Genomic DNA, 26982 nt, shown 5'->3' with positions numbered 1-26982 from the left:
CTCTGGCCTGGCCTGGAGGAGCCAGAAAGGCCGGCAGCGCTGGCCCCGCTTGGCCGAGCTTTGCTGGGCCGTGGCCATGTGCTGGGCCCGGGGCTGCTGTTGGGGGAGAGCCCTTGGCGAGGGAGCTGCGGAGAGGCAGCTTCTCATGCGGACGCTGGGCGGTCGGTGCCGTTGTGAGCAAGGGGCCCGTTGTGTGCAGAGGAGCTCACGCGTCTCTGCGCCTCTTGCAGAAGCGAAAGCTGCGGCCTCTGATCATCAGCAGCGCAGAGAGGGCTGTTTTCCGCATGCCTCTGGAAGGGGTCTTTGTGTTCCCACAGTGAGTAGCTTTGCTCGTGCCGGCGCTGACTGCGCAAGCGGCTTCTCCTCTCCCCTTCGTTAGGGCCCACGAGAGCTGCTGAGGGCCCCGTTGCCAGCCCGTGTCTCCTCCCGAAGCTCTGGGGAAGAACTGGGTCCTGCGTGGGGTTGTCAGGGCAGTCCGTGCTCCCTCTTGCTTCAGTGACCCTCCATGCGTCTCGGGGTGGAATGACGTGCGGGAGGACCTGCTTTCCATTCCCACACGTGCTGTGGGAGAGGTGCTTAGGCACTGCCTGGCATACCCACACCTTCATCTGCTGCTTCCCTTTCTCATGGGGAGTCTAAAAACAAGAGCCAACCAGGCAAAGCCTAAGATGTCCCTCCTTCCTGCATGTGTTTTGTCCCCCTGAAAAAGTGGATCCCTGTCCGACCTAGAAAGGGCCCTGGATGGAGCCTCTTGTGCCCTCAGCTTCCCCAGCTCCACTGGCGTCGTGTTCTGTCCTCTGCTTTGGAAAAGCGGAGGTTTGGGAGCAGCTCTCCACTCCATGTGTGAGCAGCTGCTCAGGAGAGGCCACAGGGGCTTGTGCTGCCCCTTCCTGAAACTGCTCTCACCTTCTTGCCTCCAGGTTTGTGCGGAAATTCCTGCTTTCTGCAAAGAAACCGTCATCAGAGCGGGCTGGTAGAAAAGGTACTGTAGCACGGCACACATTAGAGGCAGGGGACAAGGGACTCTGTGTGTGGGTCCCTGGGACACCGGAGGGTCTCCCATACCAAAGAGCCTCTCTCCAGTGGGACAGGAGTCGAGCCGACCCCATTGCAGAGTGTGGAGTAGAGAAAGGAATGGCCCAAGAAGAGCCTGGGACCAGAGGGCCCTTTAGAAAGAAAGGGTTGCACAAGCTGAGGGGTGGGAGAGGACTGAGGAGCGCTGAGGAAGCCAGGCTGTGAGGCCGGAATAGCCGGTGCTCGGTCAGCCGCAGCCTGTGAGCGCGCAGGCCGGCACGTCCTGCTCGTGGAAGTGTCCCTGAGGGGCAGGTGTGCAGAGCGTCCTTGTTCCCTACCCGCAGGGCGCCTGGCTGCCCAGGGCTTCCTATCCTGCCAAGCTCTTCCTCCAGTGCCGAGAAGGGAGGAGGAGGAGGAGATGGCAGAGAGGATGGCCAAGGACTGGTGGTCTGGAGTGCGTTGTGTGAGGTGAGGCTCCTCCAGAGGTGTCTGTGCTCGCGTTGTGCTCCGGGCCTTGCGCAGGGAGCTGTTGTGTTGCGCTCGCTGCCTGGTCTCGTGCTGGGCAGCTCTTCTTGTGTCTTGGGGCCTTTAGCCTTCTGCTGCGGGAAGGCGTGTGGCCGTTTTCAGAGCCTCCCACGTGAGATGGTTTTGCCTCTGTGCCCTCCTAATTTATAGGTTTGTAGATAAGCAGAAGAGCAGAGAAGGCGACGCCAAGGAGAAGGGTGTCCAAAGGGGTGACGTACCCGGTGAGCTCGCTTTGCAGAGAGGGGACACCAGGCAGGGGTGGGAGCCCGTGGGGAGCAATGTGGTGCTCTGGAAAGGGAGGGCTGGGAGCCAGAAAGGGACAAGGGGCTGCTAGGAGGGCTGACTCGATCCCTGGTCGGCCTTGCATGCAGTGGGCAGCCTGTCCTCCTTGTGCGAGGTGTCCTGCGGATGCCCTTGTGAAGAGCTTCTGTGCTCTGTATTTGCAGGAGGTCCTGCTGGAAAGCGCCTGCTGTCACGAGCACAGGTTTCTCCAGCGCGCCCCAGGCATGCAGGGGTGATGGGAGCAATGCTGCCCAAAGCAGGGTGCGCAATGGGAGCAGTGAGGTGAGGCTCCTGGTGCCACGGCTTGGGGAAGCCTGTGCTTGCATTGGGTTGCTTTGTGAGCACAAGCTGCAGAACCTGCTCCTCATGGGAGCTCTGGTGCTTTTGCAGTGTGCTGCCACCAGCAGTGGGGAGCTGTGCACAGAGAGCAGGAGAATTTGTCAAGGAGACATCTCCTGAGGCCACGCTCCCTGCTTTGGACAGGCACAAGAGAGATCTGGTAGGTGGTGGGGATTTAAGCAATGCTGGTGTCAGCCTGCAGAGTAGAGAAGCAAATCTGTACGGCCAGAGAGGCCTGGAAGACCGCTTCAGATGCGTTCATTCCCTTAGCTCCTTTGGCCACAGTCTTTGGTCTTGCGAATGGCTCCATGTGTTTGTGCCCTTGGCGTTCCTGCTTGCCTGCCCATGGCCATGAGGGAGGGACGGAAGCGATGTTTGTGAAGGGAGCGGTGTTGCCCCTGACCTCCCGTCCGTCTGAAACGGCTCCTGTCTGCCTGTCTGCCGCAATAGCTGCGAACTGAAGCAGAGCAGCGGCAGCCACAGCACCACGGTGCCTTCCAGCAGGGCCACAGAAGGAAGGAAACTGGAGGACGTCCTGCAGGAGCGGTGGTTTCTCCTGGCCTTCCATCTATATCAGAGAAGAAAGCGTCACCAGGCCTGGAGATGCCACGGCAAGAGTAAGTGTGTGGCATGTCCCAGCACGGCCTGGCGTTGCTGAGCACCCAGGAGCAGCGTGGGGTGTGCGAAGGCTCCTGCTGCCCGGGGAGGATGTGCCAGGCGCCGCTTTGCCCGGCTCCGGGGTGGCCGGGCTCAGCTCCAGGGAGCGCGTGGGGCTGGTGCTGGCTGCAGGGGCTGCGGGCGGCAGCGGGAGCACGAGTGCAGGGGCTGCGGGTGCGCGGGGGCAGCCAGTGTGCAATTCCTCCCTGTCCTTGCAGCGTGCTGCTGGCGCCAGCCCTCCGGGGTCTGCAGCGGGCACAGCCCTATGAAGCCTGCCGGGAGGAGTCGAGCTGGCTGCAGGCCCAAGGGCTGTGGAGAACGGGCCAGCAGCCCTTCCTCTGGTAAACGCGTGCCGGTGCCGGCGCCTCTCTCCTGCGGGGCCACTCCGCTTGTCCCGCCGGTGGTGCCGGAGGAAACGCTGCGCTTGGCTGCGGGCGCCGTGGCCTGTGGAGCGGCGGCTGCAGGGATGGGGGCTGCAGGGGCTCTGCGCCCTGCGGCTGCCGGCACCAGTGACTGAGCGGCTTTGGCTTTCCCCCGTAGTGTCGGGAAGAAGATGGAGACCCGGGAGAACAGAGCAAAGCGCAAGACCTTCCCGGCGCTGCAGCACACACGGGAGCAGTGCAAGCAGGAGAAACCCCGCAGACCTGCACTGCGGCCCTGAGAAGTGACTCCCGAGGGGCCGTGCGGACACCGCAACTCCCACTGGGGCCTTGGCAAACGCTTCCGTGCCCTGAGAAATGCAAAATAAAGAGCACTGCTGCCCGCTCCCAGCTGGAGGAAACTCGCAGTGTACAGGTCCGGAGGGTGTTGGAAAGGGAGCTCCGTTAAAAGTCCTGTGCGAGGGAGGAGATGGGAACATGCAGGGAGGGGAAGGGTGATGGAGACTGCCTTGGAAAAGCAGCTCTTGGAGCCGAGTGTCGCGCGCTCAGCTCCGTAGGTACCTCCTGGCCGTGTGGTGGAATTTCCTCTGATCTCAGGGCCCTCAAATGCCTCCTCTGTGTCGCACTTGTGGTGGCCAAAAACACTAACAACTGGGGTAGATGCAACACAAACTGCGCTTTATCGGTCTCCAAGTACATTATTTATACAGAGCCTTCCTCGTCGTGGCTGCTGCTTATTGGTGAGGACTCAAAGGACAGTAGCTAGTGACAGAGTTATGATCGGATGATTCTGAGCTTGGCCAGTTTCTGCTTCATGGCCAAAACCTCCTTGAACTTGTTAATAACTTTCTGCTGTCTCCGTGTGAATTCCCTGTCTCATAGATACACTCTAATCTTTTCAAGACTAACGTTCTCTGCTAAGGGAGCCAGGGATTCCACGGACCGGCTGTAATCCCTGACAATTCCCCTTTTTGTATTTGTGCTACAAAAATGGCACTAACTATGGATCGTGCTGTGGATCGCATCAAGCCTAATCGACTAAGCTCTGAGCTGCCCTGGTGAAAAAAGTGATGAGATAATAAAGCCTGTTGGTGTTTGTGAGGGAGCAGACCCAAGGGCACAGCAGACACAAGGGCATCAGCCCTAGCATTGCCCTCAGTGGAAAAAAAGAAAAAAAAAAAAAAAAGGCAATGCAGTATAGAATGCCTAAGGTTGGAAGGGACTGTAATCTCTGACAGTCCATGACTAGGCAGAAGATACTGTGGGGACTGACATGGTGATGGCTTTGGGGTTCCTACTCAGTTCTCTTGTGACCTCCAAAGGGGAACAAAAGTCCTTACAGGAGCGAAGAGAGAGGCCTGCAGGTCCCTCAGGAAGGCCCTCTCAGTACTGCTCTGCTCCTTGGAAGGAGCATGGAGAAATGGAAGGAGCTGAGGCTCCTGCTCAAGGCAGCGCAGGCCTGGCAGGTTGGTGAGTGCCTGGTAAGGACAGCCCCAAAGCCCCCAAGACCTGCCCTGCAGAAGGGCCATCTACCCTTGTCCTCTCCCTCCTCGCCAGCCTCCCTGGTGCCAGCCCAATGCTGTGGGCTCTGGAGCTGCACATGCGCTCCCCTTCCTCCAGCACGCTGTCCCGGAGGGCTCTTCCCAAGGGCCATGATCTCTCACTGGCTCAAGGATGGGGAAGGAAGCCCTGGCCTAGTACACGACATGATTAGCGTTGAGGTCCAGAGCGATCCCCCCAAAGCAGCCCGCTCTTCTGACCCGGGTGGCAGCATGGCCTTAGTGCCTGGCACTGTGGGAGCACGGCCAAGCTGCAGCACGGCAGGGCACCAGGAGATGGGGCACCGCAGTGATGCCAGGAGAGACCTCAGGTAATCAGTAGGCTTGGCGTGAAGCAGCGAGGAGGGGGGAAAGGGCCAGGGGTTGGTGGGGGTTGACAAGGAACGGGAAAGACGCTCTCCTGCTCTGTGTGGGCTGCAGCTGTGCCAGATGTCCCCTGTGGGCTGTGGTGGATGCCTTTCACCTGGAGCAGGAGCAGGGCACTGCACTCCCCCAGGAGCCTAGACCCCGTGGCCTGTTGCAGAGCCCTGACAGACCCCGTCCTGCCAAAGCCCTTGGCCTTGGCAGTGTGTTGGGGAATTCCTGGGCACCAGTCAGCACCCATCTTGGTCCTTCTGGCCCTCTCTGGAGACCCTTGGGATTCTCCACACCTAAGGGTCAAAGCTGGGTGCAAGGCTTTGTGCTGGAGAAGCTCCTTTTCTGGTGCCGGCTCCTGACCGGAGCTGGAGCTCCATCCACCTCCCAGCCAGCCCAGCAAGCTCTCGAGAGCCTCAGCCTGTGTTTGACTGTGAGGGCTCAAATGGTTGCTCCTGACAGAGAGAGAGAAAGCATGCTAGGGAGAAAGTGGGAAAGAGGGAAAAGGCAAAGGAAAAGAGGGAGGATGGAAGGGAGGAAGGAAGAAGGGAAGAGAAGGAGAGAAGGGGAGAGGGAAAGAATGGGACGAGAGAAAGAAAGAAGGGAAGAGAAAGTGTAAGTGAATGAAAGCAAGCAGGAGGAGAGCAGCAGAGGGAAAGAGAAGGAGAGAGAGTGATAGGCAGATAGGAGAGAAAGAAAAGAGAGACTTGAGAGAAAGTGAAGTAGAGAAAGGGAGAGGGAGAAGGAGCGAATGAGAACAAAAAACAATGGAAAGGGCAACATGGGAGGGTTATCTCTGAACAACTAGGAACGCTCCTGTAACTTGCAGAGCTGCCGAAGGGGTAGCACTGGTGGCGGGAGGAATGGCATAAAGGCCTTGAAAGCAGTTCTATTGCTTCCGTCTTTTGGATAATCTGGTGAAGACGAGGAGGTTGTTTGGCAGCAGCTTCAGTGACACTGTTTGAAACTCCTAAACTGGGGCAGAAGGATGGTAACCTTGCCTTGCACCTGCATCAGCCTTTATTCCACGTCCTCCTAATGAATGAATACTGCGCAGGCACGGGTCGTGGCGGGTCACAGTGGTCCCCGTGGCCCCATCACCCTCCCGGGGCTGGCGGTGGCCCAGTGGCTCGTGACTCCTGCAAGAGGAAGTGCTTGCTGATGGAGCAGCGTGTCCATGGAAGGAGTATTGCCACGATGGGGGTGCTGCGAGCACTCCGAAGTGAGGGCCAGCACTGCGCTCGGCACCCTGCGTGCTCCGTGGGGGCGACGGGGACCTCCTGGTGCCTGTGTCCCCAGCTTGGAGAGCGAGGCCCCTGTCCCCAGGTTTCACTGGCCTGTCCTGACACCCTGAGCTCTGGCTGGGGAGACCTGTCCCCTAAGGTCGAGCCCCTTCCCACAGCTGCTGGAGTGATGCAACCCTCCACTTTTCCTTCCAGGTTTCTTCACTTGCGCGGGTCCCCGGCGTGGATCTGTGCGCAAGGAGGATGGCAGCAGTGTGGCTGGGTCTGTCCCTGTGGCCATCACTACCTTTGCTGCCATGGTGATTTCTCTATTGGACCATCTGCAAGATGCCACTGTGAGTGCGGGCTGTCCCATGGGGCTGGAGGGTTCCCCACAGTGCCCCAGCTTCCCCGATGCCAGGGGAGATCCTGGTTCCACGGCACCTCTGCCCTCCTGCCATGTCTCACCGCAAACGCTGATCCTGCCATGGCGTTGGGCAGTCGCTCCCACATACCCTTCTTTCGTGATGGTGGTGCTGGTCTTGGAGCTTGGGTTGGAGTCAGGAAATCCCAGCACAGGAGTCTCGGCCGCTCCTAACAGCTGCGCTGAGGGGTGCCGACAGCTTGACCACAGCCTCATCATCCCGCAACTGCTGTAGGGCTGCATGTCCCACTGCACGGTGTGTGATGTGTCCGCAGGGCGGCCAAGAAGAGATCTACCGCCAGTTGGAGAGCATCTTGTGTGGCTCTCAGAGCTGTCTGCAGACCTCTGTTGCAGACAGGGTCATAGCAGCGGAGTCTGCAGACCTGCAAGCAGCCCAGGTGAGTTTGTTCTCTCTTAGGGAGACTCCGGATGCCAGTGCCCACCAGGGCTCAGGAGAGGGGCAGGATCCCCAGCCTGTCCTGGTGTACTCTCTCCCTGTAGCCTCTTTGTGGAGGTGTTGGAGCTGCTGCTGGCCAGGAGCCTGGAGTACCAGTGGCTGCAGCTGCTGCGGGAACGTGGGCATGGTTGGCAGCGCCCCAGGCTCACATGGCCAGCATGTGTCTCCTGGTGAGATGAGAGCCCCTGGTGGGGGCCATGCTGGAGAAAGGGCTGCCAGGAGCTGGGGCCTGCCCTGAGCTCTGCTCCTGTGTGAGTGGTGTCTGCACCGGGATGGGCGCAGCTGGGAGCGGTGCCGTGGGGCCATGCTGTGTGAGCACATGGGCGGTGAAAAACCAACAAGGCCAAGTGCAAGGTCCTGCACCTGGGGAGGAATAACCCCAGACACCAGTACAGGCTGGAGAACAACCTTCTGGAGAGCAGCTCTGCAGAGAAAGACCTGGGAGTCATGGTGGATGACAAGTTGACCATGAGGCAGCAGTGTGCCACAAGGATGATCAGGGCCTATGAGGAGAGACTGAGGGAGCTGGGCCTGTTCAGCCTGGAGAAGAGAAGGCTGAGAGGGGATCTGATCAATGTCTGTAAGTACCTCAAGGGAGTGAGGAGGATGGTTCTCACCTCTTTTCAGTGGTGGCCACTGGCAGAACTAGAGGAAATGGCCAGAAACTAAGCTCATTGTGGGGGAATCTTCACAGCCCTTGAAACAGTGAGTCTCTGTCTGCAGGGCAATGCTGCTGAGGTTCCTGGAGGGGGTGTCTGCATCCCAGCCAAACCATGGCTCATAGGAATTTTAATGGTCTCTCTCCTGGAGTAAGCAGGACATAGCAGGAGGAGGAGATGCTTCAGAGCAGGGATTCCCTGACACATGGTCAGAGGATCAGGGTTTGCTTCTCTTGGGTATGCCACTTGAACACAGGGCTGTAGGGCTCTGAAGGCAGGGAGCGCACCAAGGTCTGCCTGGGGCTGTGATTCAGAGCAGTGTCCCTGTACCTCATGGTGCTGTTTGCCCAGGGCAGTGACTCTGCCACCTGTGAGGGTCAGCACACAGCCTCTCCAGGGAGCTCCCTGTGGTGCTGTGGGGAGAAGCTTTGGGTGGGGAGATCCCTGGCAGGGCAGGTTCTTTCTGCCTTTGAGAGGTGCTGCAGGGGTCAGGTTCTGCTCACAGCTCCAGCACATGTGCAGGACATGTCTGAGGGGTCCTTTCAAGAAGAAAAGCAAGAGAAGAGCTGCTTGAAGGAGAAGGAGCTTTCCTTCAGGTCTCTGCACTTTCACTTTCCTCATTTTGATAGGGAGAATGAAGGAACAAGTTTTCTGTTTTGGCAATGAGCTGGGAGTCGTAAACCTTCACTCTGAGAGATTAAAAGGTCTGTGAGAAACATCAGTGAGCTGCTTCATCCCCACTTTAGTCTAAAGGCAGCATCAGGATCTTTGCAGCATCCTAGGACTATATGTGACCTGCTCCATTCCAAACTGCAACCACAGAGCTGGCCCTGGACATTGCCAGAGGTTTCTGTAGGGCAGAACTGAGCACCCAGAGGGTGACATGGGATCTTTGAGCAGTGACAGGGACAGGACACTGGGACAGAGAAAGAGCTGCCAGCAGGGACAGCTCCAGGCAGCAGAGATGGGCAGGGAAGGAGAAGGAACTACAGGGCATGGGACTCTGGCTGAACTCTGCAGCCAGAGCTGTGGCAGAGGAGAGGGGCATCTCTTTGGTGCCTCCCCACCAAAGGGCTGAGAGGGGCAGTGCTGCAATGTCCCCCTCTGCAAGGTGCCATACCCTGCAGGTAAAGCGAAGGTTTTCCAGAATGCCTCTCTGTCCCTCTCCTTGCCTCCCTTGGCAACAGGGTCATGGTGTTGCTCCTTAATCCTTCTCCTGTCCATGCTGCTCCTGTTCTTGCTCTCTGCTTCCTGTGCTTGGGAGTATTCAGCTGCAGTTCAGGCACCAAAGCTACAAGTAGTGGAAAAGAAGGATTTCCAGGGGAGTGAGCTCTCCACAGCCCCATTCTGTCCTGTGGAGCTCCAGGAAATGCAGTACAGAGAAATGAGTTGACTGTCCCTTAAGGAAAGTCCATCTTAAATCCTCACAGTCATTTGGCTGTTACCCCGTGATGCCCTGCAGGCTGCCACCTGCCCTCCAGAAAGCCTCTGCTGTCTCATGGCATATCTGTGGTATCTCAGCGACCCATGGGGAACCTATGGAAATACTGATAGTATGGAAGTGATGGTGGGAGGCTGTAAATGGGCAGCAGAAAAGGATCTTGTGTGTTGTTTGCTAGAAGGGGAGTGTGGAGACCTCCCTCAGGTGCATGTAGAAAGGGTGAGAAGGTCAGAGATGGGCACTCTGAAACCAGACTCTGCTCTCAGCAAGGGCTGCTCTCTTTTTAGAGCAACATCATCCTCTAGCTAGAAGAGGCAGGAGCCTCAGAGATCTGGGAATGAGACAAATAGATAGATAAAAAATTCATTAATTTGTTTATTTTCCTTTTAAGAGTGTCCTCCTGATTGTCCATGTCTTTTCTTCCTCAGATATTGCCCCTATGCTGCAAAGCAACTAATGTCCAACAGCAGCTCCCTCAATGAGTTCCTCCTTCAGCCATTCTCAGACAGGCGGGAGCTGCAGCTCTTGCACTTCTCGCTCTTCCTGGCCATCTACCTGGCTGCCCTCCTGGCCAACGGCCTCATCATCACAGCTGTAGCCTGCGACCACCGCCTCCACTCCCCCATGTACTTCTTCCTCCTCAACCTCTCCCTCCTCGACCTGGGCTCCATCTCCACCACTGTTCCCAAATCCATGCACAGTTCTCTGTGGAACATCAGGGCCATTTCATACTTGGAATGTACCTCACAGGTCTTTTTCATATTTTTCTTACTTTCAGCAGAGTTTTCTCTCCTCACAGTCATGGCCTATGACCGCTATGTTGCCATCTGCAGACCCCTGCACTATGGGACCCTCATGGACAGCAGAGCTTGTGTCAGAATGGCCGCAGCTGCCTGGGCCAGTAGCTTTCTCTATGCTTTCTTGCACACTGGGAACACATTTTCCATACCCCTCTGCCAAGGCAATGTGGTGGAGCAGTTCTTCTGTGAGATCCCCCAGATCCTCAAGCTCTCCTGCTCACACTCCTACCTCAGAGAAGTTGGGCTTCTTGTGGTTAGTGTCTGTTTAGCCTTTGGGTGTTTCGTTTTCATTGTGGTGTCGTACGTGCAGATCTTCAGAGCTGTGCTGAGGATCCCCTCTGAGCAGGGCCGGCACAAAGCCTTTTCCATGTGCCTCCCACATCTGGCCGTGGTCTCCCTGTTTCTCAGCACTGGACTGTTTGCCTACCTGAAGCCCCCCTCCATCTCATCCCCAGCACCGGATCTGGTGCTGGCTGTTCTGTACTCGGTGGTGCCTCCAGCAGTGAACCCCCTCATCTACAGCATGAGGAACAAGGAGCTGAAGGATGCCATTAGGAAAGTGATTTCATGGACATTTTTAAGCAGTGGTAATTTTTCCACATCTCTCCACAAATGACTCTTTTTGTATCCCATAATTGGATTGAGAATTGTTTCTTCATGTTATTTTTATTATTACTTTTACTAGTGATAATATTTTTTATTGTGTTCCTACACAACTACTTGTATTCATTCCCCTTTTTGCGGTATCTGCTATGTCTCACTGATACCCTCAATTGTGTCGAATGCTGGACAAGGACTGGCTCCCTAACAGTGTCTCTGTAATAAAGTAATTTCTATCAGTACAGTGCGTGAAAGCTGGGCTTTTCCTCCAAAGCTGGGGTCAAGAATAGGCCCAAGGACTTGCACCCCTCAAGGGCCTGCTGCACAGGATTCTCCATGGGTTCAGTAACACAGAGCTCAGAATCATGTAATGATCTTTCAGAGACCAAGGGCTGGTTTGGGAATTCACCTATCAGAGCCCAAGGATAGTGGAGATGCTGAATGGTCGTGGATTTACACATGCACAGCTCTCCTACGTATTAAGGCACAGTGTCAGACGGCTGTTCTCATGGAGGGGAAGCTGGAGGTGTCAGGAGAGCACAGAGATCCTCCTGGGACAGCATATGCCTGGGATGGACTGTGAGTAGAGCCTCATAAAGGGAGAGGTCCTCAAAGATGGAGTTTCTTAGAGGTAAAGCACTGGGGATTCGCAGGCTAAAGAGGACTCTGCAGTCTCAGGAGAGGCAGTGAGGACTCAACTGTCAGGAAGAAGGGAGAACGGAGAGCCCTCTGGGTCACCATCTATCAAATAGCAGGGGCAGGATATATAGGCACAACTGGACACAACGAGCACCCTTGGCAATGCTCTGCAGTCCAGGTGCCCTGGACTGTGCAGTCACCTGCAGTCCCCCGGAGGGATTAGAGGTCGTGATACCCATTTGGTTGGGTCTGACTCCTACCCCCGGTCACAGGGGCAGTGAAATGTCACCCTTAGCCACTTTATTCCCTCCTCTCCTCCCTCCATATCCTTCCCAGCTCTGGATCTGTCTCTACTGGCCATTCTGTACTCAGTGGTGCCTCCAGCACTGAACCCCCTTGTCTACAGCGTGAGGAACAAGGAGCTCAAGGAGGCACTGAGGAAACTTCCTCAACGGGTACAATGTCAGTGCCAAAAAGCGTGCTGTGGGCAGTCACTTGTCATTCCAATGTACTTGGCATGAAACATGCTCTTCATTTATTTCTTTCTGAATTTTTACTCTTACCTTCCTGATAAAATAATATTTAAAATACAATACAACAATACAGCAGGATTGAAAGGCTGACTAGGGAAAATATGAGTCTGCTGCTAAATGGGCCAAGAGCCCTGGTGAGAGAGGACACAGAAAAGGCCACCTTTGCCTCAGGCTTTAGTGCTAAGGGTGACCCTCAGGAATCCTAGGCCCTGGAGACCATGGAGAAATGGAGAAAGGAAGACTTTCCCTTGCTGGAGGAGGATCTGAGTAGGGCTCACTTCAGCAAACTGGACACCCACAAAACCATGGGCTCTGAGGGGACTCTCTTGCACTGTTCAGTGCCCACGTCTGACAGAGCTCCATGAACTGGAGAAATCGAGTCCCTCCAGTTACACTGCTTGTACCTCTGGCCCTTGGCAAGCGACCTTCACACATCAGAGACTCTCTGAGCACCGCCTGATAGATGTAAAAAGGGGCTCACATTGGAATGCTGCATTTATGGCACTGCATCTCGCAAGGCTTTCATGTCTCCTGATGGTTAGCTGGCTTCCCTTTACCCCTTCTCTGTTTGTCACACTGCACCATTGCATGTGTCACGATCACATCTCAAAGTGCACAAGTGGCAATTTCTCCTCTGGTGTTATTCCTGTGTTTCACACCTCAGACAACTTCACCTGCCACCTGCATGGTCAAGGTGACAACTGGGAATAGAAGAAGCTGAGCGCAGGGAAGGACCTTGCTCTACCTTGCTTGGTCTTGTTACAGGCATTGCCTGGTTCAGGCTGGGCTGCTTTTTCTTGTAGAGCAGCAAGGGAGGAGGCATCTTTCCCTTCTTTTAAAATCATCAGGCAATAATTTGCATCCTGCTTGTAACACACACTTGCTACTCAGGGCCATAAGGGCCAAGGGCTTGGGGCATGCAAAGGAGCACAACGAGAAAGAAGAGCACCGGCACAGCTCTGGGGCACACGGGGCAACGGAAAGAACCAGACGCCACTGGAAAGAATGGTCTTATTTCACTATTAAGTCAGTACAGAATGATACATTTAACAAAAAAAAACCTTATTACACACTTGTTTTAGCATCAGACAAAATAAGCAAGGTAATGCTCCTAACCATTACTATATGAGAAAGGGAATAGTGATTAAAAGATACATCACCAATTGCCTAAATATGCCATCATATGTCATCATCTTCCAGATCCGCAGTTGCTGGGGAGTCCCTGTTGTGGCAAGGATTTGGAGAACCTTCTCGGCAACTGGGAGGTCTTACGTGATGCATCCACCCGTGAGGTCTCCAAAATCACGGCAAGAGTGTCCATCTTTTATAGAGCCAAATCAGCAAATCATGATAACTTGCATTTTGTTTGTGAGCGGTGACATCTGATGTGGCATACTTTCCCTATCATGTGGGATGCGGATCTGCTCAGAGCCCAGGCCTTGGATGGGAGGGTTCCCTTCAAGGTCAAAAACAACTGCACGAGAGCTTAAAAAAGCTACAGTTTAATAATCCTCCGTGCAAGCTGGCATGAGCAATTCTACAGGCGAGTGTTGTGTACTGCATAGGCAGAGCCGTATTCATCTCTAAGTCAACCCCGACTCAGGTCTGTCATCCAGGCCCTGGCACTTCAGTTCCTCACGTTCCACTCTGTCGTGACACACAAGGTTATATTCGTTCCCACATTGTGGGGCTGCCAAGAGATTTCCTTGGTAGTGGGAAGCAGCATGAAAAGAGGAAACAGGACCAAAATACAGTTTGGGAAGCTCAGATTGGGCAATAGGATGAAGAAATATCACTTGAAGGATAGTGCAGTGGTGCTACAGGGCACCCAGAGCGAGTCTGTCACCACCCATGGCTTTATGTTTCAAGAAACAGCCACTGAGGATGGAAAAGCTCTCAAGGAAGGGAAGGAGAACCTCTTGTGAGCACCTGCTGGGGAAGCAGATTGGGTGTCCATAGTCTGCAGGGACACAGGAGCAGGTCTAGGATGACCCATGGTAGAGATGGCCAAGGGCGCTGCCAAGGCCCCAACAGAATGGAGGTCTTTATCCTCTTGACTATGGCTGTTGTGTCTGTCACCGAGGCCTACCAGGAATCATCAGGACTTCTTTGCTCCCTTTATCCTTCTGGGGACGATGGGAGGTGTCGTGTGTTTGTCCTGCACTCAGCATTGCAGACCCTCACCCAAACTCTGATGCCAGGGAGGACGTGGGCAGCACATGGAGGAAAGGATCTCCCTTCCCAGGGTTTCTCTGCCTGTGCTTGGTCAATGTGTGTTGACAAAATACATCAAGAGTGTACTCAGCATCAGAGCCACCTCATTTTTTCTATCTAACTCTTACCAATGATTATATTTTTTAGCTTTAATCAGTCCCTGGTGAGTTGTTGCAGTTAATGGCCTCAGTGGGATTCAGTAATGCTCTACAAAACTTTAGGGTTTCCTTCTGACTTTGACTTCTTCAGGGATTTCTTCAATCTCCTTTCAATAGCTGCAATTCATGGACTCAGCTCCAAGTACTGCATGGAGCTCATTAAAAAGCAAAAAGCCCTGATACACCAGAACTCTCCCTGCTATTTCCTTCAAGTGTCCATGGCTAATTGGAGAGGTTTGGAGAGTGTAGCTGAAAGCTGAAGACAACAATCATTTACAAGTATTTCATCTTTTTAAAGTTTTCTGTTATTATTCTAAAGAATAGGTGACAGCACACCATCCCATTCATAGCCATCCAGAGTGACTCCTAATGAAATCAGCACGTGTAGGAAAAGCAGTGTCCCAGAGATCAGACACTGTATGCACAATCTTCCTTGCCATCTCCCCAGCCCTACCATTTCCCTCATCAACCTCTTGGGAATTTAAATCACTCATGTTGAAAGCTAGCCTTAGTCTACCTACGTCTGTACTCGATGTTACAGCTCACCTGCCCCAATTCTCACCTGCTCTACTTAGACAACTGGCTGCCAACAGGCACAGGGGGATCTTCTTTTAATTACAAAGAAACAAAAAGATAAAGCAGAGTATAGTTTCATGGAAAATAATGACACTCTTTAAGTGTATGCTAAGTCCATACAATCTGTACATATAGTAAGGACTTGGATAATAGGACAGACTATGGAAAGACAGAGCAAGCTTTAACCTCCCTAAAGGGCAAACCAGCTGCTGGGTCTCTGAGCGAACAGAGTAACAGGAGGAGTCACAATGTGTCCAGATAGTGTCTTAAGGGGATGTTAGAAATTGCCAGTTTAAACGGGACTTGTGGAAATGGGAGAGTTCTGTAGATGCACAAGAGACAGGGAGAGAATGGGCCAAGAAACCCAGACTGCAGAGCTGGGCTCACAGCATCACTGATGAGCTGCCACAGACTGAATAAGCAACCCAAAGAAGTCCTTCCTTTTGCAGTGACTTGGAAAGCCACATCTCTGACAGGGTTCCAGGGAGATAGGGTTTCTCTTTTTCAAGATGGTCCCCAGGACTATGCAGAGATGAGGAAGAGCAGGAAGGGCGTTTGCAGCGATGTTCCTCAACTTCAACCTCCATTCTGCCAACGAGGGGAATGGACTCAAGGAGGAGAAGGCGAATATGGCAGCTTAACAACTGGCTGCGCCGCTGGACCTGGCAACAGGGTTTCGGCTTCTACGACCATGGGTCTCTGTTTGATGACCAACAGCTAGTGGGGAACGATGGTACTCATCTTAGCAAGAGGGGCACACGTCTCTTTGCAAAAAGGCTGGCCAACCTGGTTAGGAGGGCTTTAAACTAGGCAAGAAGGGGGAAGGGGAGTGGCACACTGACGCGGCAAGCAGTACCGCACAGCCCAGGTCAGATGGCATCCAGCGGGAGTATGGTAGTGGGGAAGTGAGGATAGGAAATGATCACAGAGGGTCCTCTTTCACCCCTCCTGGGAAACCTGTGGCCTCTGTTGCTTCCCTGAAATGCCTGTATACCAATGCGCGAAGCATGGGGAATAAGCAGGATGAACTGGAGATCTGTGTGTGGTCCCAGCGTCATGATCTCATCGGAATCACAGAGACGTGGTGGGATAGCTCGCACGACTGGAGCGCTGCCATGGAAGGCTATGTGCTCTTTAGGAAGGACAGGCTGGGAAGGCGAGGTGGTGGAGTTGCTCTTTATGTGAGAGAGCAACTGGAATGCATGGAGCTCAACCTGGGAGTCGAGGATGAGCGAGTTGAGAGCTTGTGGGTAAGGATTAGAGGGCAGGCTAATGTGGGAGACACTGTGGTGGGTGTCTGCTACTGGCCACCTGACCAAGACGAGGAGGTTGATGAGGCCTTCTATAGGCAGCTGGATGTTGCCTCACGGTCACAGGCCCTGGTTCTCATGGGGGACTTCAACTACCCCGACATCAACTGGGAGGACAACACAGCCAGGCATAAGCAGTCCTGGAGGTTCCTGCAGAGCGTCGACGATAACTTTTTGACGCAGGTTGTGGAGGAGCCGACGAGGAGAGGTGGGCTACTGGACCTCGTGCTATCAAATAGGGAGGGCCTAGTAGGAGATGTGAAGGTGGGGGGTAGCCTCGGCTGCAGTGACCATGAGTTGGTGGAGTTCAGGATTCAACGAGGAGGAGGAAGGGCTGTAAGTAGCCTTGCGACGATGGACTTCAGGAGGGCCAACTTTAGCCTCTTCAGAGACCTCCTCGGTAGAATCCCATGGGCTAGTGCTCTAGAAGGCAGGGGGGCCCAAGAGAGCTGGTTAGTTTTCAAGCGGCACTTTCTCCACGTCCAGCAACAGTGCATCCCTGTGTGTAGGAAGGGAGGCAGAGGGGGCAGGCGACCTGCGTGGATGAGCCGGGAGCTTGTGGCAATGCTCAAGCAGAAGGCAGCGGTATACAGAATGTGGAAAAAAGGACAGGCCCCCTGGGAGAAATACAGGAACGTAGTCAGGGAGTGCAGAGATGCGACAAGGAAAGCTAAGGCACGTCTGGAAGGCAAGCTGGCAAGGGACGTTAAAAATAACAAAAAAAAATTCTTCAAATACATTAACAGCAAAAGGAAGATCAGGGAAAACGTGGGTCCGCTGGAGGACGGGATGGGCACCTTGGTTACAAATAACACAGAAAAAGCAGAGTTGCTCAATGCCTTCTTTGCTTTGGTGTTTACCAAGGGCAGCCCTTTAGAGCCCCAGGCCCTAGAGGCAAGAGAAGAAGCTGGTGGAGAGGAAGACTTGCCCTGGGTAGAGGAAGATTGGGTCAGAGAGCACCTAAGGAACCTCGATACCCACAAATCCATGGGCCCTGATGGGATGCACCCCAGAGTGCTGCGGGAGCTGGCAGATGCCATAGCTAAGCCGCTCTCCATCATCTTTGAAAGATCCTGGAGAACGGGGGAGGTGCCGGAAGACTGGAAGAAGGCCAATGTCACGCCAGTCTTCAAAAAAGGCAAGAAGGAGGACCCAGGCAACTACAGGCCAGTCAGCCTCACCTCCGTCCCCGGAAAAGTGATGGAACGGCTCATACTGGCTGTTGTCTCCAGGCACATGGAGGACAAGAAGGTGCTCAAGAGTAGTCAGCATGGATTCACCAAGGGAAAATCTTGCCTGACTAACCTGATAGCCTTCTATGATGAAATGACCGGCTGGATAGACGAGGGGAGAGCGGTGGATGTCGTCTATCTCGACTTCACCAAGGCTTTTGACACCGTCCCTCACAACATCCTCCTGGGCAAGCTCCGGAAGTGTGGGATAGATGAGTGGACAGTGAGATGGATTAGGAACTGGCTGGATGGCAGGGCCCAGAGAGTGGTGATCAGCGGTGCAGAGTCTAGTTGGAGGCCTGTGGCTAGTGGGGTCCCCCAGGGGTCAGTCCTTGGTCCAGTCCTGTTCAATTTATTCATCAATGACCTGGATGAAGGCACAGAGTGCTCCCTCAGCAAGTTTGCTGATGATACCAAACTGGGAGGAGTAGCCGATACCCCAGAGGGCTGTGCTGCCATCCAGAGGGACCTGGACAGACTGGACAACTGGGCGGTGAAAAACCTCATGCAATTCAACAAGGCCAAGTGCAAGGTCCTGCACCTGGGGAGGAATAACCCCAGACACCAGTACAGGCTGGGAACCGACCTTCTGGAGAGCAGCTCTGCGGAGAAAGACCTGGGTGTCATGGTGGACGACAAGTTGACCATGAGGCAGCAGTGTGCCCTCGTGGCCAAGAAGGCCAATGGGATCCTGGGCTGCATTAAGAAGAGCATCTCCAGCAGGTCGAGGGAGGTGATCCTGCCCCTCTACTCAGCCCTGGTGAGGCCGCATCTGGAGTACTGTGTCCAGTTCTGGGCTCCACAGTACAAGAGGGATGTGGAGCTGCTGGAGAGAGTCCAGCGCAGGGCTACAAGGATGATCAGGGGCCTGGAACATCTGCCCTATGAGGAGAGGCTGAGGGAGCTGGGCCTGTTCAGCCTGGAGAAGAGAAGGCTGAGAGGGGATCTAATCAGTGTATATAAATACCTCAAGGGAGGGAGTGCAGAGGACGGGGATGGTCTCTTTTCAGTGGTGGCCACTGATAGGACTAGAGGAAATGGCCGGAAACTGAAACATCAAAAATTCCATAGGAACTTAAGGAAAAATTTCTTAACAGTGAGGGTGACAGAGCACTGGAACAGGCTGCCCAGAGAGGTTGTGGAGTCTCCTTCTCTGGAGATCTTCAAAACCCGCTTGGATGCAGTCCTGTGCCACGTGCTCTAGGTGTCCCTGCGTATGCAGGGGGGTTGGACTAGATGATCTCTAGAGGTCCCTTCCAACCCTAAGCATTCTATGATTCTATGATTCTATGATTCATCAGCTGCAGAGCAGGGAGCTGGTCATTTCACAAACTGCTGATGGAGTCAAATGAAATGGGGACTAATGAGTGAGATGGGGACTGCTGGATCAACACCCACAGCCTGGACCTCAGTTCTTGTTCCCAGGGATCCTGCTGCTCTCCAACAAGGCTCCCAGCTTCGGGAGCTCCTTCCCGAGGTGTCACACAGAAACTGTCACTGATAGGGCAGAAGGGGAGAATCCAGGGCAGGTTTCCCTGGCACTGGCTGCCCCTCTTCTCCCCAACGCCGGGGTGGGCAGTGCTGGCTGAGCCCAACACAGCAGCTCACGCAGCCCCCCAGGCCCCCACACCAGCACCCCCAGCACCCGCAGCCCCGAGCTGGGCTCCCCTCCCTGCCCCGGCCCCACACATCCCCCAGCACCTCCAGGAGCCTCGCGGGGCCTCACAGCCAATGGCTGCGCTGGGCACGAGGAGGTCACTGCTGCCGCAGCCCCTGATAGGCCAGCTGCAGGGAGAGGGCGTGGCTGCTGCTTGGGAGGTCCCCGCTGCGGGCAGAGCTGATTGGGCAGCAGCAGGGCTGGCTCCGCCTGGTGACTGTGAGGTCACCGCTCCCGCAGCGCCTCATTGGGCAGCAGCCGGGCCCTGCGGGGCTCTGCGCTGCTGAGATCATCTCCGCGGAGCAGCTGCTGAGCCTGGGCTGTGTTGCAGATAGTTAGGGAACGGCGGCCGGAAGATATCGTGCTGTACGGAAAGATAGGGCCCCTAATAGCCAATAGTGTTTAGTCTATGGTGTAAGCAGACGGATGTGACGTTGTAAACCTAGCTATATAACACCTTGTTACCCATCAGTAAAGGCCATTTGCCGTCCACCACATTGGTGTCAACTAGCTGATGGCCCGAGTGGCTTGGGGGTGGTCGCCGTGCCATCCCTGAACCAGGTCGCTGCAGCCATTTGAACTGCAACAAGTGGTGCCGAAACCCGGGAAGTCATCGCCTGGACGGCTGAACGGCGGCTGGAGTGAGTGGACCAGCCCAGCAGAGAGGACGCTATCAGAGCAACAAGGAGGATGGAAGCCCTCGTGAAGGTCGTATCACAATTACATAAGCATTGGGGGATTGATTGTAAGCCAAAGATTTGTAAGCCAAAGATTTGTAAGCCAAAAGATTTTACTCTCGCAGTTGCGAGGCTTTTAAAAATTAAGGTTATAGACCAGCCGGTGGATATTCTGAAGTCCCTGAAGCGTGTCCCTGAAGTGTGGGACAAATGTACTAAGGCGTTGGCTGAGGAGATTATGTCTTCAGGTTGTGGGAAAAACCTTAAGACTTGGGGAAAAGTTGTACAAGCCTTGCAGAAAGCTAGAAAAGAGCAGGAGACCTGGATGGCAATAAGGGACTGTTTGTTGGCCACCCCGAAAATGGGAGTCGGGGCAGCCGCACAGACTTTGCACCCCCCAGATGATGGCAATTCTGCTGAGCCTAACGGTCAGCAAGAGGGTGATACATCCCCTCCATCCCCGAACCCCGTCCCGCTTACAGAGGAGCAGAAACAGCTGAAATCTGTTTGGAGCGAGCTAGCCGAGGAATCTAGGAACATTGAAAAGAAGTCAGAGCAAGCCCGAGTCAGGGGGGGAGAAAAGGCCCGAGGGAGGGGCCTGGAGCGAGCCCGAGGGAGGGGCGGAGAGAAGGCCCGAGTGAGGGGCCAAGAACCGATCAGAGCGGACATTTCAAAAAACGCCGAAGCCCAACGAAAAAGTACTGGAGCCCGGAAGTGACCAGTCAGTCGAGTTCCGACTCCGGATCAGACACTAGTCAGGACGAGTGGCTCACAACTGATTCAAACTTAAGGAAGGAGAAAAAGAAGGTAAACATCCGAATTAAAGAAAAACCAGCGGGAGCATTCATGATTAAGCATGTTGCAAAGGAAGAGCATCTGGCTGTTACCTTCAAAATAAAACTAATGAAAATTGTGAGTTTCTGTTCACAGGACCGGATCATCGGACACCCCCGTAACCCGTACGCCCCGGTGACAAGCGTCCCGCCCGAGCCTGTGAGTTCCACGCTGACCGAATCCAGAAAACAACAAAACAGCCTCCGCAAGAGGGGACCGCGATGCCTTTGCGTTATCTTAATTTTGCAGCTTGTCACTATAGGACAGGTAGAGTCACACCAGCCCTTTAAATGGGGTACTTGAACAGATCGAACAATCTCGAGCAATTAGTACAAAAATAACTACAGGGCCACCAGTTTTCAGTGCCATGCCTTGCCAACTAGCACCCATTGAACCCTGTTCCAAACGCAGCTGGTACAAAAATTTGTTCACCGGTTCGCCGTGGTTAACCACCCTGATATCCACCTTGATAGGGCCGATCACAATGATCATGATGACGCTAATCTTTGGACCCTGTATATTGAATAAGCTCATGCCGTTTGTCAAGAATCAGCTAGAGAAGGTTAACATCATGTTAGTAGAACACCAACAACTGCTTTAAGAATATATCCACTCAGTATTACCCCAAAGTTATCCCAAGGTACACCCTATTCCTACACCCTGGTATTACCTGTCATCCCCTACCTTCTACGCGCCTTCTTCTTTGTGCCTTATGTTTTATGTCAAGTTTATGATATGTAATTTTAAGATTGGTATAACTATAAGAATAGAATAAGATAGTAATAAGAATAAGATAGTTGTATTTTAGCTAGTTTTGTTATGCATAGGGAGGGGGGAAGTTGTTGCAGATAGTTAGGGAACGGCGGCCGGAAGATATCATGCTGTACGGAAAGATAGGGCCCCTAATAGCCAATAGTGTTTAGTCTATGGTGTAAGCAGACGGATGTGATGTTGTAAACCTGGCTATATAACACCTTGTTACCCATCAATAAAGGCCATTTGCCGTCCACCACATTGGTGTCAACTAGCTGATAGCCCGAGTGGCTTGGGGGTGGTCGCCGTGCCGTCCCTGAACCAGGTCGCTGCAGCCATTTGAACTGCAACAGCATGTCCTTCCAAGAAAAACCTGCTGCTCTGTGCTCTCCACAAGGTATTTGTGCACAGCATGAAGATCTCTCCTGGCCTTCTCTGGTCTAGGCTGAACAAAACCCCCTCTTTCAGCCTCTCCTTACCTGCCCCGTGCTCCAGCCCCTGACCAACTTGTTGTCCTTGTGCTGAACTCCCTCCCATTTGTTTGTCTCCTTGCAGAACTGGAGAGCCCAAATGGGATCTGGTATAGAGGCATGGTGTCCACTGTGCCAAAAAGAGCGGTAGAACACGCATGTGGCCCTGCTGGCTGTGCTCTCCAAAATACAGATCCATGAGGGTGGCCAAACTATGGCACAGGGACCCAAAGGGCCTCCCCTTGCTGACCACTAAGGCACTGAGATGAGATGTGGGTGCCCTTGGCCACCACCAGGACATACTCCTGGGAGTCTCTATGGCAATGGCCAGGGCTTTGTGATGGGGGTGGCATCATGTCCCCAAGGCCATTGTGATGGGGCAATGCCCATGGCAACCAAGGCTGTGTTGGGCCAGAGGACCACCCTCAGGGTCGCACTCTGAGGAGAGCAGCTCCAGAAGAAGGAGCAGCTCGCGTTGGTCCCCAGAGCAGCAAGTCCCCAGGTGAAGCGAGTGCCCTGGAGATGGAGAAGGAGAGGCAGGCGAACGCCTGCTCCCAGCCCAGCAATGGGCGTCCTGCCAGGAGCAAGTGCACAAGGAAGGTGAGTGCTGGGGCTGGAGGGGGAGGCTGACAGCAGGGATGGGAGCTGCATGGAGAGCACAAGCATGGGGGGCCAAGCCAGCCAGGCCTCACCTCCTCTGGTCAGGGGCTGCTTCTTGCTGGCTGTGGGGATTTTCTTGAACACAAAGCATGACGGGGATGCTCCAAAGCCCATATGGATCCTGGGAGCCCTGTGTGAAGGATCAGAGAGCCTCTTTGGACCACGTGTAGCTGGGCTGTGCTCGACCATGAGCTTCCCTTTGACAGGGGACTTCCCATGACGCAGGGGCTGCTTGTAGCAACACAACCCTCTCCATCAGGTGCCTCCTTCTCCCTGCAGGTGGGCAAGCAGGAGCCGCACGCAGCGAGGCGACGCAGGCGGACCCTGACTTCGTCCCCACAAAAGGACAGGCGGCCTTTGCCGTCTGACACCCAGGCTTTTGAAGATGCTGATCAGGCCATCGCAAAGGTACAGAGCTGAGCAGCGAGGCCAGCAAAGGCCCTGCCTGACTGCGCGGCACTGCCGGGAAGCAGGCGGGAAGTGGAGGGAAGAGCAGCAGCAGCGCGTGCTCTGCACGGCACTCTGCAAGGCCAAGCTTCACGCTGGGTCATGGTGCTGCTCCATGTGCCCATCTTCTGCCTGCCCCACAGTGACGAGCCCTCTCCAGAGGCCTCTCCCAGCCTTTGGCAACAGGCTCCAGCTGCCCATGTGCATGGGAGAGCACTGCGGTCATGAAGGGCATGAGGGGCCACAGGAAGGTTCCATGTGTAAGGCTGGAGAGTGGAGCAAAGGCCATCGGGAATTCTCCTGTGCGCTTTCATGTTGCAGTTCAAATGGCTGCAGCGACCTGGTTCAGGGACGGCACGGCGACCACCCCCAAACCACTCGGGCTATCAGCTAGTTGACAGCAATGTGGTGGACGGCAAATGGCGTTTATTGATGGGAAACAAGGTGTTATATATCTAGGTTTACAACGTCACATCCGTCTGCTTACACCATAGACTAAACACTATTGGCTACTAGGGGCCCTATCTTTCCGTACAGCACGATATCTTCCGGCCGCCGTTCCCTAACTATCTGCAACAACTTCCCCCCTCCCTATGCATAACAAAACTAGCTAAAATACAACTATCTTATTCTTATTACTATCTTATTCTATTCTTATAGTTTATACCAATCTTAAAATTACATATCATAAACTTGACATAAAACATAAGGCACAAAGAAGAAGGCGCGTAGAAGGTAGGGGATGACAGGTAATACCAGGGTGTAGGAATAGGGTGTACCTTGGGATAACTTGGGGGTAATGCTGAGTGGATATATTCTTAAAGCAGTTGTTGGTGTTCTACTAACATGATGTTAACCTTCTCTAGCTGATTCTTGACAAACGGCATGAGCTTATTCAATATACAGGGTCCAAAGATTAGCGTCATCATGATCATTGTGATCGGCCCTATCAAGGTGGATATCAGGGTGGTTAACCACGGCGAACCGGTGAACAAATTTTTGTACCAGCTGCGTTTGGAACAGGGTTCAATGGGTGCTAGTTGGCAAGGCATGGCACTGAAAACTGGTGGCCCTGTAGTTATTTTTGTACTAATTGCTCGAGATTGTTCGATCTGTTCAAGTACCCCATTTAAAGGGCTGGTGTGACTCTACCTGTCCTATAGTGACAAGCTGCAAAATTAAGATAACGCAAAGGCATCGCGGCCCCCTCTTGCGGAGGCTGTTTTGTTGTTTTCTGGATTCGGTCAGCGTGGAACTCACGGGCTCGGGCGGGACGCTTGTCACCGGGGCGTATGGGTTATGGGGGCGTCCGATGATCCAGTCCTGTGAACAGAAACTCACAATTTTCATTAGTTTTATTTTGAAGGTAACAGCCACCTGAATTGGGGTCAGATGCTCTTCCTTTGCAACATGCTTAATCATGAATGCTCCCGCCGGTTTTTCTTTAATTCGGATGTTTACCTTCTTTTTCTCCTTCCTTAAGTTTGAATCGGTTGTGAGCCACTCGTCCTGACTAGTGTCTAATCCGGAGTCGGAACTCGATTGACTGGTCACTTCCGGGCTCCGGTCACTCCCATTGGTTTCCGGCGCCTCACTCGCACCGGGGGCACCCTCGCCCCGCCCTTCCCCTTGTGGCTCGGCGCCATTTTGAGGGGCATAGGGTGGTGGCCTGGCCCAGACGTCATTATGCTCTGACCCCTCCCTCGGGTCTTCTCTCCGTCCCTCACTCGGACTTGCTCTCGACCCCTCCCTCGGGTCTTCTCTTCGTCCCTCACTCGGACTTGCTCTCGACCCCTCCCTCGGGTCTTCTCTTCGTCCCTCACTCGAACTTGCTCTCGACCCCTCCCTCGGGTCTTCTCTTTGTCCCTCACTCGGACTTGCTCTCGACCCCTCCCTCGGGTCTTCTCTCCGCCCCTCACTCGGACCTCCTCTCGGCCCCTCGCTCGGGCTTCCCTCCCTTGTCCGGTCACTCCCATTGGTTTCCGGCGCCTCACTCGCGCCGGGGGCACCCTCGCCCCGCCCTTCCCCTTGTGGCTCGGCGCCATTTTGAGGGGCATAGGGTGGTGGCCTGGCCCAGACGTCATTATGCTCTGACTTCTTTTCAATGTTCCTAGCTTCCTCGGCTACCTCGCTCCAAACAGATTTCGGCTGTTTCTGCTCCTCTGTAAGCGGGGCGGGGCTCGGGGATGGAGGGGATGTTTCACCCTCTTGCTGACCTTTAGGCTCAGCAGAATTGCCATCATCTGGGGGGTCCAAAGTCTGCGCAGTTGTCCCGATTCCCACTTTGGACGTGGCCAATAAACAGTCTTTTACTGCTACCCAAGTCTCTTGCTCTTTCATAGCTTTCTGTAAGGCTTGTACAACTTTTCCCCAAGCCTTAAGGTTTTTCCCACAACCTGAGAACATTGTCTCCTCAGCTAATGCCATAGTACATTTGTCCCACAGTTCAGGGTGGAGAATATCCACCGGCTGGTCTATAGCCTTAATTTTCAAAAGCCTTGTAACTGCAAGAGTAAAATCTTTTGGCTTACAATCAATCCCCCAGTACTTATGTAATTGCGATACGACCTTTATGAGGGCTTCCATCCTCCTTGTTGATTCAGTAGTGTCCCCTTCGCCGGGGTGGTCCACTTGCTCTGGCTGCTGCTCACGCTGCTCACTCATCCAGGCGATGACGTTCCCCGGTTTCGGCACCACTTGTTGCAGTTCAAATGGCTGCAGTGACCTGGTTCAGGGACGGCACGGCGACCACCCCCAAACCACTCGGGCTATCAGCTAGTTGACAGCAATGTGGTGGACGGCAAATGGCGTTTATTGATGGGAAACAAGGTGTTATATATCTAGGTTTACAACGTCACATCCGTCTGCTTACACCATAGACTAAACACTATTGGCTACTAGGGGCCCTATCTTTCCGTACAGCACGATATCTTCCGGCCGCCGTTCCCTAACTATCTGCAACACTTTCATTGCAGATGGCAGAGGACACTGTCAATGATGTTCTTTCCACCCTGCAAGCTGTTCATCCCTCTGCTGCCCTTCTGAAGAAGACTCCTGTGAGGCTCAGGGAGACCCTGCCCAGCAGAGCTGGGCTAAGAGCAGAGGTGCCACATCTGCCTCCCAAACCACCGCGCACTGCCAGGGCAGCCAGCCAGGCACATGGAGGCCTGGAAGCTCCTGCATGTAAAACACCAGGGTCTACAGGGAAAAAGAAGCTGCCTGCTCCAGAAAAGCCTTGCAGATCTTCTGCCAGGTGCAAGACCAATGCCATTGATACGGAAGATGTGGCCAGGAGACTGGTGGATGTGGTGATGGAGGGATTAGAGACAGTGGCAATAACTTGCAGGGAAACTGCTGCCAGGGAACCCTCAGGGGCTGTTGGGGGTGCTGTGATGTCTCTGAAGTGCGGGAAGAGACTGGAAGAGTCCATGCCTCTTGATTTGCCTGCCCTTCAAAAAGCCAAGCGAGATGCTGGTGTTCCCCACCGGGCAGTTCCAGAGCATGACCACTGCTTGCTTGAGGCCAGACTTCGGTCTTCTGTGCTGGGAAAAACAAGGATGGTGCCAGAAGATGGTGTCAGGAAGAAAACTCTTCCTATGAAAAGCCAGCAGCTCCCAGGACACTCCTCCTCTGTGCTGGGAACACAGGTTCTGCCTCAGCCCTTAAGTAAGGTATCAGTGGCCCATGCTGGAAACCTGCAGCCTCCTGAATGGCAAGTGGCCACCTCTGAGAATGTCCAAGGAGGAATATCCTCCTCTGGCCTCGAGCAGCTCCTATGCTGGGAGACAATGGCTAGAGGGGTTTCAGAGGCGTTGAAAGATCCAAAGATGAGCAGCCCCAACATTGCAGAGGGACCAGCCAGCTCTGCCAGGGCCATCGCTGTCAGCTCCCAACAGGCAATGGCCTCATTGGAGTCCACATCAGCTTTCCAGCCTCAGCTCGCTGCCCTGGCTGACAACATTCTCGCAGAGGTCTGCACAGAAATGAGCGCCGAGAGACACAGCCCTGCCCCGCACAGCTGTGTATCCCCTGCCGCAGCATGGCTGGACGCACTGCTGGCACTCGTGTCTGCAGCCTTGAGCCCTTCTGAGGACACAAGTGCGGCCCA

At 54.2% G+C, this 26982-nt stretch overlaps 1 protein-coding gene across 1 annotated transcript; it reads left to right on the top strand.

Annotated features, from left to right (window-relative positions):
• Nucleotides 1-6307: 6307 nt before the first annotated feature.
• On the top strand, nucleotides 6308-26954 carry LOC148595854 (uncharacterized). Its single transcript, XM_088540079.1, has 5 exons — nucleotides 6308-6332; nucleotides 6550-6689; nucleotides 7033-7155; nucleotides 25850-26770; nucleotides 26913-26954. The coding sequence occupies exons 1-5, from the start codon at nucleotides 6308-6310 to the stop codon at nucleotides 26952-26954; spliced, it is 1251 nt and encodes a 416-aa protein (XP_088396205.1).
• The last annotated feature ends 28 nt before the right edge of the window (nucleotides 26955-26982 follow it).

The sequence above is a fragment of the Tinamus guttatus genome, unplaced genomic scaffold, assembly GCF_059628265.1.
Source record: "Tinamus guttatus ecotype Peru unplaced genomic scaffold, ASM5962826v1 Tinamus_guttatus_pri_ptg000053l, whole genome shotgun sequence".
NCBI classification, from domain to species: domain Eukaryota; kingdom Metazoa; phylum Chordata; class Aves; order Tinamiformes; family Tinamidae; genus Tinamus; species Tinamus guttatus.
This window is presented reverse-complemented; position numbering and strand designations above follow the sequence as displayed.